Source organism: Sinocyclocheilus grahami, unplaced genomic scaffold (assembly GCF_001515645.1).
Source record: "Sinocyclocheilus grahami isolate Dianchi unplaced genomic scaffold, SAMN03320097.WGS_v1.1 scaffold259.1, whole genome shotgun sequence".
In the NCBI taxonomy this organism is placed as follows: domain Eukaryota; kingdom Metazoa; phylum Chordata; class Actinopteri; order Cypriniformes; family Cyprinidae; genus Sinocyclocheilus; species Sinocyclocheilus grahami.
Genome location: NW_015505438.1, coordinates 1,298,554 through 1,317,652, shown reverse-complemented (window position 1 = coordinate 1,317,652; position 19,099 = coordinate 1,298,554). Strand labels below are relative to the sequence as shown.

General features: G+C 37.9%; 1 protein-coding gene across 2 annotated transcripts in view; it reads left to right on the top strand.

Moving 5' to 3' along the window:
- Window positions 1-19,099, top strand: part of fibcd1a (fibrinogen C domain containing 1a) — a 122,292-nt gene that overhangs the window by 28,765 nt on the left and 74,428 nt on the right. For both annotated transcript variants that reach the window (XM_016290458.1, XM_016290459.1), the window contains 3 exons: window positions 3,908-4,387; window positions 18,087-18,252; window positions 18,536-18,672. In XM_016290458.1, the coding sequence (XP_016145944.1) occupies window positions 3,908-4,387; window positions 18,087-18,252; window positions 18,536-18,672 (783 nt within the window). The remainder of the gene's footprint in view (window positions 1-3,907; window positions 4,388-18,086; window positions 18,253-18,535; window positions 18,673-19,099) is intronic.

Here is a 19,099-nt window from a genome sequence, read left to right as displayed (position 1 = left end):
CAACTTGATTGCAGAATTGGAAAACGAATAGTATGGAAATAAACAGAATGGAAATTATTAAGTATTATTAAGTTATAAAGTCATATATACTGTAAGTATGTATATACTTTATATATTAGTACTGGGCAACGATTAAATTTTTTAATTGCGATTAATCACATGATTGTCTGCGATTAATCAAATTCTTATGCACAAAATTCAATAATGTATTCAAAAGTAGTGTATTGTGCACTTTTTCATTTAAACGTACTGCTAAATGAACAAAAGTGCAATAACATTTGGTGCTTTTTTGGTGCTTTTTTTACAGCAGTATTCCTTTTACATAGTAGCAGTTAAAATATTTATTGTAAATCTCAACTTATAACTTTTATTAATATAATCAAATTAAATATCATTTTATTTTATATAAATATTTGCCACTTCCAGGGCATTAACGTTTTTATAGAAAATATTTTATAGTTAGTTCTAGAAAAACAAGTTATGCTCAGAGTCCAGAGCCTCAATCATAACATTATCATAGGCACCTTCCAAGTAGAGACCTGCACGATCGCGGGACCCAACGCAACAGAGTGCGGGTGCGGGCGGGTAGAGACTTGTGTGTGCGGGATGAGGGAGAATAAGGGTGTACTCACACTTGGCAGTCTAAACCGTGCCCAAGCGCGTTTGACCCCCAAAGCCCGGTTCGTTAGAGTGATCGCTCCGTGCCGCGCTCGGGTGCGGTTCGTTTAGCTGGCCCTGGCTCGGTTGGAAGAGGTGGGCCAGAACGCAGTTCAGTTACATATAGATCAGTGAGTGTGAGCGCTAACCGCGCCGGAGCATGGAACTTATGATGCATGCAGCATGATTGCGTGAACATTTCTGAGCGGCAAGAGTGATAGATCTGTAAAGCAATATATTGTGAAGAGGGCCGTGTGTTACCAAACGATTTAAAATAATAAACCACAAAGTTAACAAAATGGCACTCCACTGTGCTTAGCGAGAGCGGTTCTCTGCTGTCTTCACGTGCTATCGGAAACTTCCTATTTCCCCACTTATGAAGTCGTGATTACGAGCTCGTTGCATTCTTTTCTGTTAAAAATAACAGTGAACAGTGGTCTGTGAATGTCAGCTTTCCGGCAGCTCCTCCCCCGTTCCCTGCTCCTCCCCAATCTCCGGCCTCCTGGCGAACGGGGCTGACTGCTCCTCTCCCTCTCGGACGGCAGCCACCCCTCCTCGACCCAGGAGAGTGGCAGCGAGCTCACCGTCCCACCTCGTCTTCCATCGTTCCAGCACCACCGCCTCGGGCAGCCACCGGCGGTCTCTCCGCTTGTTCCTGCTGCCCGATCTCCTCAGCACCGCGATCCCCCTCAGCAGCGAGGGCTCTCTGACAGCGTGTCCCTCCTTCCTCCCGGGTTTCGGCACCAATGTAACAAAGTTCGTAGTCACGGGAAGAAGGAGACGGGAACCGGCGAACATTTAAAAACTTTAATAAAATAAACAAACACAAAATGAAAGTAACACAAAACACAAAATAAAATCCAGGCCTGGTCCTCTCTCGTCTTTCACTGTCGTAGCGCCTCCTTTTATCCTTCCGGAGCTCCTCCGTGATCTCGAGGCCGGTGAGTGGTGCAGGTGTTGCTCATTATCAATTACTCCACCGGCCTCGCTCCGTTCCCACGGCTCTCGGCCCCGCCCCCACTCGTCACAATGCGCAATAAAATAATTAATAAAATTAAAATAATAACGCATTAACTTGCCCAGCCCTAATATATATATAACTATATATATATATAATTGTATATAAGTTTTTGTACATAAACATAAGTTTTACAAGAAAATACTATTTCAGTCTTCACACTTCTTTGTAATTATCTGTGAAATTTACTTACAATTTACTTACTTACAAATTGTACTAATATGGATTTTTTTGTGTGGTTAATTGAATTTGATTGATCAGCATATCTTGTACGTAATAATTTTTTTCTCAAATGCTAGCACTAATTTACAGTGTTTTCCGTATTCTGAAAATATGCATTGACATTTTTTTATTGGATGATCTGTGTAAATTGTACTTATTTTGATTTCTGGGAAACATGTAAACATCTATGTAATTTCCGAAGGGCAGTACTAAATTAAGAAATATAATCTTTTAACAAAACAAGAAATAATTACACCTCATCAATCTGTTCAAAAGTTTGCACCCCCAGCTCTTAATGCATTGTGTTTCCTTCTTGAGCGTCAGTGATGTTTTCACCTTTTGTAACAGTTGAGTCCTCCCTCAGTTGTCTTCATTGTGAGTAGATGGATCTCAAAATCATAGTCACTACTAAGGGTTCAGTTACGCAGAAATGCATTTTTCCTGAAGAACAGTGGGCAGTTTAACTGCTCAGTACAAACAAGGGACTCAGGAACACCTTGCAAAACAAAACATTTGTTGATTCGCCAACACAGTATTAAGATCCAAGGGTGTGTGAACTTTTGATCCAAGGGTGTGTGAACTTTTGAACTGGTTTATTTATGTAAATTCAGTTATTATTTTGTCTTGGTGGACTCTATGTAAACATCTGTGTGAGACAGCTTATTCAAGACAGTAGTAAATAAAAAATAACATGCATTTTCTTTAATCACCACTCTTATTTTGTTAAAATGATTAACATCTTGTATATTCTCCAAAGGGTATGTACGTAAATTCATGAACGGAATTATATACTAATTTAAAGTCCCAGAGGTCATAATGTTGATGTGAGCAATTTCATATATTCACTATATATGTTATCTCTAGTACATAATGAGGAGCAAATGATGCACATTATGTGTAATTGATGCTTTATCTGTGGGAGAACTAGAATGATAAAACGCACATAGAATGTAGTTTAAAGGGGTCATATGATGCTGCTAAAAAGAACATTATTTTGTGTATTTGGTGTAATGAAATGTGTTTATGCGGTTTAAAGTTAAAAAAACACATTATTTTCCACATACTGTACATTATTGTTTCTCCTCTATGCCCCGCCTTTTTGAAACACGTAGATTTTTACAAAGCTCATCGGTCTGAAAAAGCGAGGTGTGCCAGTGCATTGTGATTGGCCGAATACCTCAAGCATGAGACGGAAATGTTACGCCCCTCACCATACTGTTGTATTTCCTCAACGACCAGCACGGATCAGCTCTAGGCATGACGAAGCGGATATCGTCCTCTTTTGAAATCGCATCATATGACCCCTTTAATTGCTTCTTAAACAAGCTAAATGAGTAGTATTTTAGCTTTGCTGCTATTCAGAATACATTCACTGCAAACCAAACAGCGCACTCAAAATGAAAATGTAATTACCTCCAATATCAGTTTGCATTTGCCACAATTCTTTATCAAAACATTCCCAATTCAGAAAGTCTGGGCTCAGAGAAAATCCAGAGTTTCCTACTTGTTGAGGTTGCATTCATGTGCTATGAATACTATCATCCTGACTTCAATTATCTGGAGCAGGGGATGATGATTAGGTCTTAGGCAACTGAGCAAATACAATTTATTTTCCATCTTTTATAAACACCTTTGTGAAAAGCCTGAATTTATGCATTCGGTAGTCTTCAGGTATTACATAATAGCAGATTAAACTTTCAAGAAGCATCTCCATGCATGTTTAATGCTCAACAGGGATTTTTAGAAATTTGTATGCTGCAGTTGTGGGGAACCTACTTTTGAATATGTGTTATCGGTATATGTCAGATTTGATATGTCCTCCTGCAAGTTTAATCAGCGTGTATTACTTATGCATCAGCTTTACGGAGTTGTATTTAAGATTAAAATAAAAAAAAAGCAACAACACACATTTCCGACTGTCTTTGACGTGCTGGTCATTTTAATGCTTCTTTTCAGACTTGTCTTTTATTTCTGTATGCTAATGCGTCTGGTCTCTCTGTTTTTCTACAGAGGATGAGCTGTAGCTATCTCCTATGCACCATCCTGCTCTTTGTTGCTGTGTTACTGGCTGTCACAGTAACCGGGATCATCCTTCTGATGAACCATTACCAAGCGCCCAGCGGCCCGGACGGCCCCCCTCTCATCAGCACTAACCAGGATGAAGGTAATGCCCTGGTAACCATCGAGAGAGGCGACGGCTCCCGCATCAACATCTTCATTGACCCCAACTGCCCCGACTACAACAATAACTTCCTGCGTCTGGAGGGTGTGCAGACCTCACTGCTGCACTCACTCACCGACCATGACACTGATCTAAAGTCAGTGAAAGGGCAAGATCGGGCTCTGCTTGTTAAACTGGCCGAGGAGGTGGCCAAGCTGTCCGCCCATGCCAGTCAGCTGAAGATGGAGTACAACGCTCTGAGACAAGGCCAGAGCAACATTGGACAGGAGCTCAGCACTCTGCAGACCGAACAGGGCCGGCTTATTCAGGTTAGTTTGGGAAATTTCACTGGTGCTCCAAGAGGAGACCCAATGAATCAGGCTGAAATGAACTTGTCCCTTGTAGTTGTTGCATTATCCACAAAGACAAATTCCAGTGCGTACCAAGTCTGAATTTCTGGCATGAAGAACTTAGAAAACAAGATTTTAAAATACAACAATGCTGGGTGGATTCACAATGAATGAATGGTGCAGTTGATAGCTCTGTTTAAGTTGCATGTGCTGTTTGCATTGTTTTAGCGCCTGATTTAAAGGGGTCCTATTATGCTTTTTCACTTTTTTAATTTTAGTCAGTGTGTAGTGTGTATGTTTGGGCATAAAAAAGATCTAGAAAGTTACAAATCTCAAAGTCCACTCCAAAGGGAGGGATTTCGTTTTTAAAAAATCCCTTGTCAAGAACTACAACGAATGGCTCGTCTGGACTACAGCATTGGTTTCCGGGCTTTGTGATATCACAAAGCGGCTCATTAGAATATCATTAAAAATAATTCCCGCCTACAGAAATTTGAATGGTTGGGGGGTGGGGAGGGGCGAGGTTGTGGTTAGAACGCTTGGTTGAGTGAGCGCATCAGATGAGACGACGAAGAAGAAGTGCTGCTGCAGAGTTAGTGCATCAGAGAAAACGAAGAAGAAGAAGAGCTGCTGTGCTGTAGCATAACATTTTCGGCATGTCTAGAACAATTCTTACAAGTATAACACGTAGCTGGGCACCACGGACAGATGCCGAACGGCGCCGCTGGTGTGCCTACACTCATAGAAAATAATGTATTTGAATTTTAAAGACGTGGCGCAACGCGACGCTGCGCTTCTCGTCTGTTGTGCGACCACCTGAAACGCTGTTTTTTTCACCTCCGTGCCCAAACGTCTTTGTTTGGGCTTCCGAAAGCAGATGATGTCAGGAAACAGTGGTTGCAATTTATTTTTTAACTCTGTTCCTGAGCATTATGACCACAATTTGCTATTGTGTGCTGCGCATTTTACTTAGGACAGCTTCCACAACATGAGGGAGTACAGTGCCAGATTCGCCAAAAAGCTTTTGTTGAAGGACGGAGCAAGGGGCGTGGCAGTACTGAAACACCGTCTAAGCTGTTCGCCAATCACAACGCACTGGGACAGCTAACCAATCACAACACATTTTGTTTTTTTGGAAGGTGGACCTTCATCAAAGCCGGAACTAATCGAGCCGTTTACGCCAGCCTGGGGAGAAAGGTATTTTAATAATGTAAATTATGTGAAAAATAATGCGTTTTTCGAACCACCAAGCATGAGAGCATGTTCTAAAACAAAATCAAGACATTGTAATAGAGCATAATAGGACCCCTTTAAAGGATTTATGCAAATGAGTTAACCATGCAAATGCACCATTTTTCAGGCTGGTTCTGATTATGAGGTTGTTGGATAATGCTGCACACTTTGTGATCTGGCATAATTTGCTGGGACTGTACAGCATTGCCCAACTACTGCGGTCCAGGTACCTGACTCGGCTCACTCACCTCACTGGTCTGGATATGTGCCTGGTTATAATGGAACAGCTATTTTAAATTTGGTTTGCCGTCTGCTTTCCATGGGCGTTAATAGAGTGCCAGGCTCGAGTTTTTTTTTTAACACATAGAAAAAGCCATGTTTTATATATATATTTAAATACACACACATATATGTATATATTTAAAAAAATATTTATATGTTTATATATTTATACTTGTATATAATTAGCCAGTGCTTCACACAAAGATCTGATCTCATCATAATCCAGTCTGTCTGGAATGACATGAAGAAACAGAACAAACTGAGACAGACTAAATCCAGAAGAACTGTGGCAACGTCTCCAGGATGCTTCAAGAGACCTCCCTGAAAGCTACCTTATAAACTATGTGCAAGTGCACTTACGGCAAAAGCTGCTAAAGCTGCTAAACGCAAAGGATGGTCACACCAAATGTTGATATGTTGAAATGTTGATTAATTTAGTTAATAGAAGTTAATTGATAAAGAAAATCTATTTATGACATTATTTTTGACAGCATCCTCATTTTACAGCATTTTTACACAAGTGCCTAAAACTTTTAACAGCACTGTAGCTTTGCAGGTAGGTCTCTTGAAACATATTGGAGACGTTGCCACAGTTCTTCTGGTTTTAGTATTGTTGCACATAAGGCAGTTTTTATGTCAATATTTTGATAACTGAATTATGTTTCTACTCCAATTTGTTGTTGAAACATAAACATTTAAACCAGAATGGTTTCTTTCAACATACTTTCTGATGTTAATTCATGTTTATTTAGTGCTATAACTAGTAGTAAATAGGAAGAGAACATTGGTTCACATGCCGTTTGAACTGAAACGCTACCATCAAAACCACAATTGTTGTTTAAAAATTGACAGGTTGACAGGAATTTGCAGGCCGAGACTTTGTTTCATATTAAAAGTAAGAAAGCACAAAGCTTATTGCGATTATTGGATTTCAGGTGCACTACAAATAATGTTTAGTGAAGTTCACACATCAACAGAAAATAGCATAGAATCAGTAGACTAGAAGATTAGTCTTGAGATTTAAAAATACATACCAGTGTTGATTAAAAACTAGAAATCAATATGGTTAATCCAGCACTAGTGTCCACACAGCTGACATGTTTACCTGATGTAACTCATCCACATTGTGTGCACAAAATAGACACTGACACAGTCAGTCAGAGAAATGCTAATTTAACACAACTGTTTCGGTCATTGATTTCAACCCTCCAAAACTATTTTGGCCAAAGTAAAAGCTAAGATTTTTAGCAGCCATTACTCCAGTCTTCAGTGTCACATGATCCTTCAGAAATCATTCTAATATGATGATTTTCTGCTCAATTTCTAGTAATGGTTCTTATTAGTATCCATGTTAAAAACAGTTTTAGCTGCTTGATATTTTTGTGGTTGTGCACCATTCAATTCTCCACATTTTCAATATAACCCAACTTTGATATATGTTATGCTTCTGTGTGGCATCTGATTTCAGGTGAACAGGCCTTGACACCTACTTGAAAACCACATTTTACATTTTGCTGAACTTTTTACTGATAGCAGTTTTAAAATAGTTCGGCTCAACTTCATAAGTACCATATCGCCTGCCTCTCCTTCACCTGTGTCATTATTATAAAAGCCTTCATCAGCACCGTCTGGATTGTCAAGACGAAAGACTGAAAGAGAATCATAAGCACCATTACTCACAATGTCCCACAAGCTCCCACTTTATGACCTTTTATGAGTGTAACACTCACTGATTACAGCAGACGGAGAGATTATTTATCCTTGACAGTAATTTGAGGCTGAAATACTAAGGTTTCTCAAACATTCAACAAATCTCCTAGTGTTTACAAGATACTATTTGTCTCTACCGCCAATATGTTGTTGGCATACTGAAGCTCTTTATGAGCTTTCCCCTTGTGATGAATGGCTCCGTCTTTATTTCTTTCTCTTTTTTTTAATTGAAACTTGAGGGAAGTGACTTGCCCGTGAACTAACTGGGGATCAAGCTCACACTATGCAGCCATATGCCAACATCTCCCCTAGGCACACACCTCATTTTCACTCTGCATTTGAAGATGAGATGACAAAATGCATTGGAGATCAGTGGTGTCAAACAGTGGAGGACTTTATTCAATGTGGCACACCACAAGGAATTTATAGCAGAGAATTCAGTCAACCTGATGATGTCTGTTTAAGATAAATATACATATATACATATAATGCTTAAATATATACATATAAATATACACAGTACACACACGTATATTATGTAAACACAGACTTTAATTTTGGATGGGATTAATCGTGATTAATCGATTTAACAGTCCTAAGTATTACATAATCATTTTATATCCAGAAATATTATAAAATATATATTACGTACAGTTGTCTGTCTGTGTATATGAATGTGCTTTATTGAGATTCGGCTGTGTTGCTTTTTATTGAAAAACTTTTTACTTATAAAAAGTAATAATTTTAAAATATCATAATAATATAATATACCGGTAATATAATATAATATAATATATATGAAAGTGACCCATACTCGGAATTAGTGCTCTGCATTTATCTCATCCAAAGTGCACACACACAGCAGTGAACACACACACACCATTTTTGCTGCGGCGCCCGGGGAGCAGTTGGGGGTTCGGTGCCTTGCTCAAGGGCACCTCAGTCATGATATTGAAGGTGGGAGAGAGCGCTGTACATTCCCCAACCTACAATCCCTGCCCTGCCGGTACAAGACTCGAACCCGCAAAGTGCAAAAGTGCTGTAGGTGTCCTGTGTGTCTGATATGTGATAGCATCATTTCAGACCTGGCTCTGGAGAGCAGGAGACAGAATGAGAGACAGATGGGATCTGCAGCCCCTACATTCATGCGGTTTATGAATTCAGCCAGTAAACTAGGGCCATGCTTTCATTAGATTCCTTCAGCCAGACAATAAAAACACAGCCCCATCAATAGGGATTGATTGGGTTGAGAAACGGGGGTTGTATTCCTCAGCCTTGTGGAGTTTAGACTATACAGCCTGGTAATATCATGGGAGCTTTTTATTATTTATCACAGAGTCAGAGATAACTTCATGATATGGATGGATGTCTCAGCCCAAGGGACACAAACTCTTGTCGTGGTTAGCTTGATGGGAGCTATAAACTGGTTTGCACACTCTCTCCTTGAAAACCGCAGGATAAATCTCAAAGCAAATATGAGGCCATTGAGCGGAATTACAAGAATACCGAATGAAAGTTCTGAAGGGTAATTTCAAAACTTAATTACAGATATACCATGATATCCTGAGCTCATAAGATTAGATCTGTCTATAACCTGTGTTTACTTACCCTCTACAAATGAAATGAAATGCAATATCTGCTCAGTGCTTACTAGAAAATAGTGGATTCGATCATGTTACTGTATAGAAAGTAAGCTCAATTAAATCACGACAGGCATCATTAAATGTATTTTTGCAGGTCATTTTTTCATGTACGACAGCTGTATGTAAGCGATTGGTCTAACTCTATAGGGAAAATAGCTTTTTCTGTTCGAGTAGCCCGATATTTATATAAATGTGTTTTTAATATATTTTAATATGTTGTTTATTACGGTGATGACAAAGCTGAATTTATAGCAGCCATTACTGTTGTCTTTAGTGTTACAATATCCTTCAGAAATCATAAATCTTAATATTTTTGTGGAAACTATATGTTTTTTTTTTTCAGGTGTATTTGATGAATATTTGAAATAGAAATCTTTTTCTTTTTTTTTTACTGTCACTTTTGATAAATTTAAAGCATTCTTGTTGAATAGAAGCATCAGTTTCTTCCAAATTTTTGGAACTGTTGAATTTGTAAATATCTGAATATTTTGCAGCAAACTTAAATTATGTTCTCACTTATCATTACTTCATGGAATTATTAATTTATCCAGTCGTAAAACAACATTATTTATTTTTGTGTTGTTTATGACTTGTCAAATCTTGCAGTGTGATTCATCTCAAAGCTGGTTTGTTGAGTCCATGGCTTAAATGTAAAAACTGAATGTAAAATTTCTTGTCCGGAACCAAGGCTACTGAAAAGTGGGTGGTAGGGGTGTTTGGAAACTCTTTATTTTTGCAATTCCAGTTTTCACCACTAGTGATGCAAAAATCACATGTTCGACCTTTGATCAATAGAAGGCTTATTTCTTCCAGTGACAATGGAATTGCAGAGATGCTAAGTAAATCTATCCTCAGGGCGTCTTTGAAGGGTGGATAAAGGTTTCTTTTGTGGATCCCAAGGTGTTAGCGATCTGACTCGGCAGAAACCCTGGATCATTAATGAGGTTGGCTGAATCCAGGCCTCCCCTTAGTCATTATCCCACCTCAGTGCTCCTGAGAAACTAGAACACGGGGAACATGGTGACGTATTGGAGTGAATATGCCACTTTTATAGCATAACTTCCACAGAATGTTACCACTGTGTAACATTGCATGAGTCTGCATGCTTTTGATCTGAATGTTAAACAATGAGGTCCAAAAGCTCTTTAAAAAAAAAGGTCCAAAACATTGCATACACTCTTTAAAAAAAAAGGTCCAAAGGTGATTTTCACAGCAATTTCTTAGAAGAACCTGCTCTTTTTTGTTCCCCAGAAAACCCTTTATTGAGCAGCTTTTGAAAGAACTATTTTTTTAATGTGAACATTTAAAAAAATTAAATAACCTTTTTCCATTGAAAATCATCTTTAATGCAATGAAAAGTTTCCATGGATGTTAAAAGAACAAAAATGTACTCACCATCAGGCTATCCAAGATGTAGATGACTTTGTTTCTTCACTGGAACAGATTTGGAGAAATGTAGAATTACATCACTTGCTCACCAATGGATCTTTTGCAGTGAATGGTGCCGTCAGAATGAGAGTTTAAACAGCTGATAAAAACATCATAATAATCCATAAGTAATCCACATGACTCCAGCTGATCAGCTAATGTCTTGTAAAGTGAAAAGCTGCATGCTTGTAGGAAACAAATCTGTCATTAAGATGTTTTTAACTTAAAACCATTGCTTCCATAATACTGCTTTCTCTAGTGAACAAGTCATCTCATCTGATTCAGGAGAGAAATATGCACAGATCAAGCACCATTTACAAGCGGAAACAGTTCTAAACAGTTCTAAACAAATATGTTGGTGGATTCTGATGTGACCTTTTCACTGGAGGAATTGTTATTATGGATTATGGACTTGTATTTGTCCAGAAGTGACAGTTTAAAGCTAAAACATCCTAATGATGGATTTATTTATTACAAGCATGCAGTTTTAACTTTGGATTACTTGTGGATTATTGCAATGTTTTTATCAGCTGCTTGGACTCTCTTTCTGACGGCACCCATTCACTGCAGAGGATCCCAGCTAAATTAAAGTGACGTTTTTAAATAGTTGCATGTTGTTAACTTTCATGGAATATAATTTGTTTCTGGTATAAAGCACAAGTACCTGCCATCTCCCTCTCCTCGTTAAGACTGGAGCGCTCACAACTAGGTCACTGCCACGGCTGCAGAGTTGGCAGCACATCTGAGGTGGCAGGAGATCAGTAACATGCATTTGGGGAAGTAGTTTGCACCTCACTATTCCACTTTAACAGCATCTTAACACCAATGTTCAGTGTCTCATGAAACCTGGATTTTGTAAAGGGCTGGTACCCTCTGACAGTCTTTTTTTAAACCCCATTTGGTCCTGCAGGAGAACTTATTAGTCCTGCTACAGGACCTTAATAAAACTCTCTTGTTAATTATGAGTGTAGACTCATTAGTGCGGTTGCCCGGGGAGATTGCTCTGTGAAGAGAGAAGCTTGCAGCCTTTCTTTCTTTACGATAAACTTTTGGCAAAGAGACCACTTTCTTTTGCCCTTTGCTTTGGAAGGTGGGTGGAGGAAGGAAATGTTGACTCATCTGTCAGCCAGACTTTGAAATTAATACATGCTGACACTTTCCCTTTTCTCCTGGCAAAATTGCATCTGTCGTCTGCCGTGAAATGATAGGATGGTGTCTCGAATGAACGATCAGTTTCGACTTAACTTTTTTGTGATTGTTGTTATGCCTGGACAATGACATTGTTGTTAATTATTTGATTATTTAATTATGCTTTCACTCTCTTTCAAAAGAACTTTAAACTCTCTGAAAATAACCTGTGTGACAAAAAAGGAAATTATGGAAAATTATTGTTATTATTATTATTTTTAACGTTTTTGTCACTCATTTTACATTATGTATATATATCGAGAGAGAGAGAGAGAGAGAGAGAGAGAGAGGATGACAGAAGTTTCTTTTCTGGGTGACCTTTAATTCTAAATACTACAATTTCTAATTATAATCTGGATTATATTCTAGTATTAGTATTATTATTTGAACACTAATCTCACCCATAAAAATGTATTGCATTAGATAACAAATAACAAAACCAAGTTACATTTTAAAGCAAAGTTTTTCAAGTTACATATATATATATATATATACAAAGCTTTAGCCGAATTTTATTTGTAGATATCACTTATTTTGATGCAATGACATTCATACATTTTAAGTGTGACTTATATGTTGTGTCCAAAATACTTTTTACGGCCATTTTATATTATAATTTATAGGTACATGTTGACATCGCTATTAAATTAGGCCTGAAATAACTTAACAGAAGCATCATCTGAAAGCTATTGTTGTAGAACCAGAGAATTTAAAATGAAAGCACAATCTATTGGAAACGTTGAGTTCACATGAGTGCAGAATCTTGTGTTTCAGTTATTTGCATACTAAGAAAGTTTTGATGTGTCAGCAAGCAGCACAATCTTTCCCTTTGGTCTCCTCCTGTTCGATTGTGCTTATTAATTTTTCACCTTTGTTCTATCATCAGTCATTTCCAAAACTGAGAGCTGTGTTCCAAACTTGGATGCATACTCTGTTGGCGAGATTATTGATGATACGGAGTCTTGCGGAGGAAGCGCGTTGGAATATGTCTGTGATTAATGGAAGCCCCTCAAACAGGAAGCAAATTCCTTTTAAACAATGTTTATGCCATCGATGTCCTGGTCCAGCCTGGATATGACAAATGGGCCAGGCAGCACTTATTTAAAAGAGGGGCTATCTGTGTCTCTTTATCTGCTAAAATGGTTTGGCATGAGACTCTTAACCTCAGTTAATTTTCCTCCATCATCTCTTAACATGGTTGCAGTCAGTGGGTGCTAATGTGGCCGGTATCATGCCGTGACATTGGCTGTGTTCGTAATAGCTTACTACCTTATCGCTCTTGCTGTTTATGCAATATACAGTACAGGTATGCAGGTATATTCACATAAAATACCTGCATAACCTGCTACGTTTGTCTAATAAACCAGAGTTTACGGTGTGGAATATGACATCCCACAATGAAGTGCGGTTGACTTGATCTTCCAATGTGATATACAATCCAGAAATAATAATAATATATCTCTTTCTTGACTCATTATTTGATTGGATGGCCAAATTCTAAGACATTTTTACACAAAATTGGATTAAAAATGCAAAATGGCTTTTATTTCTGAGATGCTAGCAGATGCAATGTGATGATGAGGTCATGTGGTTTTAATGTTGTTTGCGTGTAGGGCTGCACGATAAATCGAAATGGAATCGAGATCGCAATTCGACAGAAGCTGCAATTGTCATGCGTATCTTTCAGTGAAGCACGGTTCTGTGATCAGCAGTAAATCACCATCCACAGGCCAGAGGGCGCTCTCACGCTGAAACTCCAAATACGCCTCGCAGAAGAAACCCAGAAAATGCAGCTGAATAAACAGAAGATTCAACTGCTTTCATTGATTCAACGTGACTAATAAACACACGACTACAGCAATATACGGTTTATCTGAGTTCTTATTATAATTTTCATTAAAATAAAGTATATTTATAATGCAATGCCTTTATCACTGCTTAAATACTATGAAATATGTTGCGTGCCTTATTCTGTGTAAGAAGCCACATCATCACACAGAAGGATTTATTTCAAACACTCGACTGACGTTATGAAGTGAGTTTGGAGTAAAAATATGTTATTAAATGTGGTATTTTCACATGCTTTCAGATGGAGCAGCATTTACTTCACTGAGAAGCTATGCAAACAGCTGTCATTATCGCAAACGATTTCTTCGATTTCATAATTGCGCAATAAATCGTCTGCGATTTTTTTTTGCGTAACTTGTCAGTGAACTACGGCTATGTGTAGTAAATTCTGCTCCATCTGAAAGCACGTGATGATGATTTCCTGCTGATTACAGAACCGGCATTACTATCAAAATGCAGATGACAATCACATTCGATTAATTGTGCAGCCCTATTTGCATGTATATAATTTTCAGTTTAAAATTTAAGTGAATTGTGTAGCATAGATGTAATCAGCACGATCTAAATATATTGAGGACATACATGGACTTTTCCTCAATTTTTTCTTCTGGAAACACTTAATATGCACTTTTGCAGTATATTTTACTGACATTTTGAGCAGTACTTTGGTAAACTCATTAATTCTCATTCATGTCTTTAACAATAAAACAAGAGCAGGATGACCTTGGTTTTAACATTTATGAAATGTTTGATTGTCCTCCTCACTGCAAAAAGGTGTTTCTTCAGTAGCTTGACTTTGTAACCGTCTGTATCTAAAATCTCCTAAAATTATCTTTGATTAGACATGCACAGATAAAAATGAAAGTTCTGTTACTGTGGATATTCAAATGATAATACAACTAATTTATTATTATTATTATTATGGTTATTATTTTGAATATCCATAATATACTCATTAATAATTATTAAAATAAATAAATAATAAATTTTTACCATAAAAATGTGTTTCTTCTGTCTGTATCTAAAATTACCCAAAATTGTCTTTGTTTGGACATGCACTTGTAAAAGTGATTGTTCTTTAAAAAATAAAAATAAAAAAATCAAATAAAAAATAAATAAATCTTTAAAAATGTTATATATATATATATGTGTGTGTGTGTGTGTGTGTGTGTGTGTAATTTATTTATAATTTATAAACTTATATAAATAAATAATAATAACAACTCCTCACTTCAAAAATGTATTTCTTGAATAGTTTTACTTTTCAACTGTCAGTAAAAAAAGCACCCAAATTTACTTTTGTTTGGCCATTGTTTGGACATGTGGATATTCAAAGAAAAATAACATAAGTAATATTAAAATATTAATAATAATAATAATTATTATTATTATTATTATTTAATGTCCATGCTAATAATAATTCATACAAATACACCAATAAATAATAAAAAATAATTCAATATTCAAAATTAGGTGCTTACCTGCACCCAAATTCTGATAAATACAGGCAAATGCCAGATGTTTTACATTTTGAGAAAAAGGAATATTGATGTGTTTACAAATTCTTACTAATTCTCGAATATGTTTATGCATGTAAACAGTCATCGAAGCATTCATCATGAAATAATGACTACTGTTGACATACTGACATACTTTTTTTTTAAAATATATGTATGCAGTAAACAATGTATTCTGTTCCAAACACAGCCATTGAAATTGATAGTTAAAGGTGAGTTTTGAATGCCTGGATCTTTTAATTGGTAGTTTCCTGGTGTGTGCTTTAATGAAAGAGAGGCAATGTTTACAGTAGTATGTGGTGACTGAGGTCTTGCGTCCTGTCGAGTGTATGCCAAGAGGTTCGAGCCATTCAACAAACGGATTTAGAGGTTATATCATGGAGTGCATTGTACTTTTGGGAACATTATGATTTTTTCATACATGTGATGTTTTTCTTTTGATGCTGGATGGCCTCGTAATGATAGACGTGTTGCTATGGCAGCGTTTTGAGAGCTGCGAGTGCTAATGTCCTGACCATCCGCTCAGTGCGTCAGCCGTCATCAACTTCAAGCGAGTTCACGCACACACCAACTCGCACTTAGCTTGCAGTGTTGTCACAGCGACATATGCACACATGCAGACTTGTTAATGACACACTCTCAAAGAGCTTGATGCTCCTTCACACCCCAAAGGAGAACTTTCATCACACACACACACACACACACACACACACACACACACACCAGCTCACACTTAGCTTGCAGTATGACACAGCGACATATGCACACACACAGACTTGTTAACGACACACTCTCAAAGAACTCGATGCTTTACGCTTTCATGTGTCATAGGAAACGAGCTTCACTTTAGGGCTAATTTTTGCTAATCGCCAACTGAGCTTCCTACATCCTCAAGTGCCACGTTGATTCATGATGTTTGATGTGAGACAAGAAGATCTGTCCTTGGAGAAAGGCACACAGTTTGCCTCACTCAGAGTCAAGGTTTTTTTCCCCATCGAGGTGACCTGAACGGCTTTGCTGATGCAGGCAATAAAGAGAACTGTCTGGGAAAATCAAACCGAGCGGTTTCCAGAGCCGCTGGCCGTGAGCCTGCTAAACTGATGCGCTATCAGTGTTGTGCAGCATAGTGCACCTGTTACTTTAATGCAGTGCCGGGGACCACATGCTGAAACAGAGACTCCATTGTTGTTATTGTTTAAGCCAGGCTTTTAGGAAAGGCCAAAGTCAACCAAAGCTCTGTAATATATGGGATTACATCTCTGCCACAATTCTCAAAAGTTCGTTTTGTACGCGTAAAATAAAATTATTTAAAAGAAGTTTTTGGATGTGTGCAACGTTTCACTAGCTTGCTCACCTGATGCCCGCCCTCAGTGCTCTCTAAATGCCAACAGCTTGCTTGCTCAACACAACCCAGCGTTACAATATGCCATAATTCCAGCCAATCAGAGACAAGGCTGCTAAATTCTGATTGGCTGCCTTGACAACCAATCACAACATTCCTTGCATTACCTAGACAGCAGAAGAGGAAAAATACAGTGCATATTGCAAGTTGATATTCTGATTATATTTTTTTCCAAGCACATTTTACCAACTCCAAACGACATCAATCTTAATAACTACTATTAATCTTGTAAATTCAGCCTTGGTGATCATAAAGGGCTTATGAACATAAATGGTAATTATTAAAAAAATGTGTATCGATGTGAAGATGTAATCCCATATATAACAGTAGACGTGTTTGTGTATGTTGTACTGTATATATTTGTGTGTGTGTGTGTGTGTGTGTGTACATATATATATATATATATATATATATATACCATTTCTATTCGCACACCTCTGTAATTTCCTGGATCAGAACTCATTAGACTCCATCTGGAGGATCTCTTTGTTTTGAAGGTTTCAGTCTCACACACACACACACACACACACACACACACAAAACCAAAGGCTCAGACTGAAGAGAGGAAAGAGGCTCTCCCTCCTGGGATTGGACACTGCCAGACTGAACCATATAAACACAAACACACACACACACACACACACACACACACACACACATCCATCCATCCAATAAATAATTATTATTTCTATATTTATATTTCATAAAGAATAATTTTAAGCATTGAAATATGTTTATATATAATATTATATCGGTTTTTTTTTTTTAATAAAAAAATATATTTAAAAATAGCATTTTGGTTACTTATTTTAATGTTTGAAATACAGTATTTGAATTAAAATGAGTGATTTTTGTTTTAATAAAAAACGATTAAAACATTAAACTATAAATATAATACATTATAATAAAAATTAGACAAGAGTCTATTTCTATTTTATAAATTATAAATATTTAAACACATATGTATATGCATGTGTGTATATATATATGTTTGCAAAGTAGGGCTGTGCAAATAATAGAATGCGATGATCATGCGCATCTCGCAATATCACGTTCATAATCGCAGGCGATACATCCTCGATAATGAACGCGATATTGCGTAGCTTGTCAATGAACTATGGCTCTGTGTATTAAAAGCCACTCCATCTGAAAGCACGTGATAGAGATTTACTACTAATCACAGAACCGGCTTTACTGACGAGATGCGCATGATCATCGCATTCGATTATTTGCACAGCCCTATTGCAAAGTGATTCAAAATATTTTGATTCAATTCTTGAATCAAATTAAATTGTACTGTGGCTTTAGTGTTCTAATGAAATCGTCAGACTGATTCAAACATGCGAGTATGTAAGTCTTAAGTAAAATAAATGAATCATGTGTGTTATCCTCTGTCCTTCAAACTTTCTCCTGCTTTCTCTCTCCAGCTGCTGTCAGAGAGCCAGATCAACATGGTGAAAGTGGTGAACTCTGTGAGCGACGCACTCAGCTCCATGCAGAAGGAAACTGGAAACATCAAGAGCCGTGTCAAGGCAGATCTGCAGAGGGCTCCGGTGCGCAGCGTCCGGCCCAAGGGCTGCGCCGGTGGAGAAGGTAAAAAAAACCTCATTAGCCACATATTCTCTAGTCTCCAGCCAGCCCTAATGAGCCCTAGAATGGTTTCACACCTATTCCCTCATAAGCTTTCTAGCAGTGTGAAAGAGACATGCCACTGCTTAGACAGCAGTTGCGAGATGACAGATTTGAAGTCTGAAGATTTCTTTTCTTGAAACCTTGAACGGGTTTTCTCAAAAAAAACAAACAAAAAAAACAGATGCAGTTATGGCTTGGCGTGTGATGTAGATTGATGATGCTGGCATGTCGTATCTTCTGGCAGGTTCCAGACCCAGGGATTGCAGTGACATCTATGCCAGCGGGCAAAGAGAGGATGGTATCTACTCTGTGTTCCCCACACATTACCCAGCAGGCTTCCAGGTCTTCTGTGACATGACTGCTGATGGGGGCGGATGGACGGTGAGTCGCACAGTTCCCAAAGTCAGCGTCATACAGTACACCGGCAGCTCAGGGCGAAATTCGGATGTTGTTTTCGGTCACCTCTGAGCTGTTTATTTTTCTCCAAAAATATTGACTCAACAGCCGTAGGAATAAAAATCACTAGTAATGAGTCACTCCATTAGGCATTGACTTGTTAAGCGAACGCTCCCACGCATTAGTAAGCAGGTCACAGATACGCACATGAACGCATTCGCATGCACAAACACGCTTCAAACCGATGTTTCACAAGTGTACAGTTCATTATAGCAGCTGCATACAGAATAGACAGAGCAAACTATCATTTCCGAGAGCATTATCTTCACATTCGATGCACGCAGGAGAGTTTTAATTTTATGGTCTTTTGAATAAAAATAAAGATAAGACATAGGGATGGCAGTATATATCA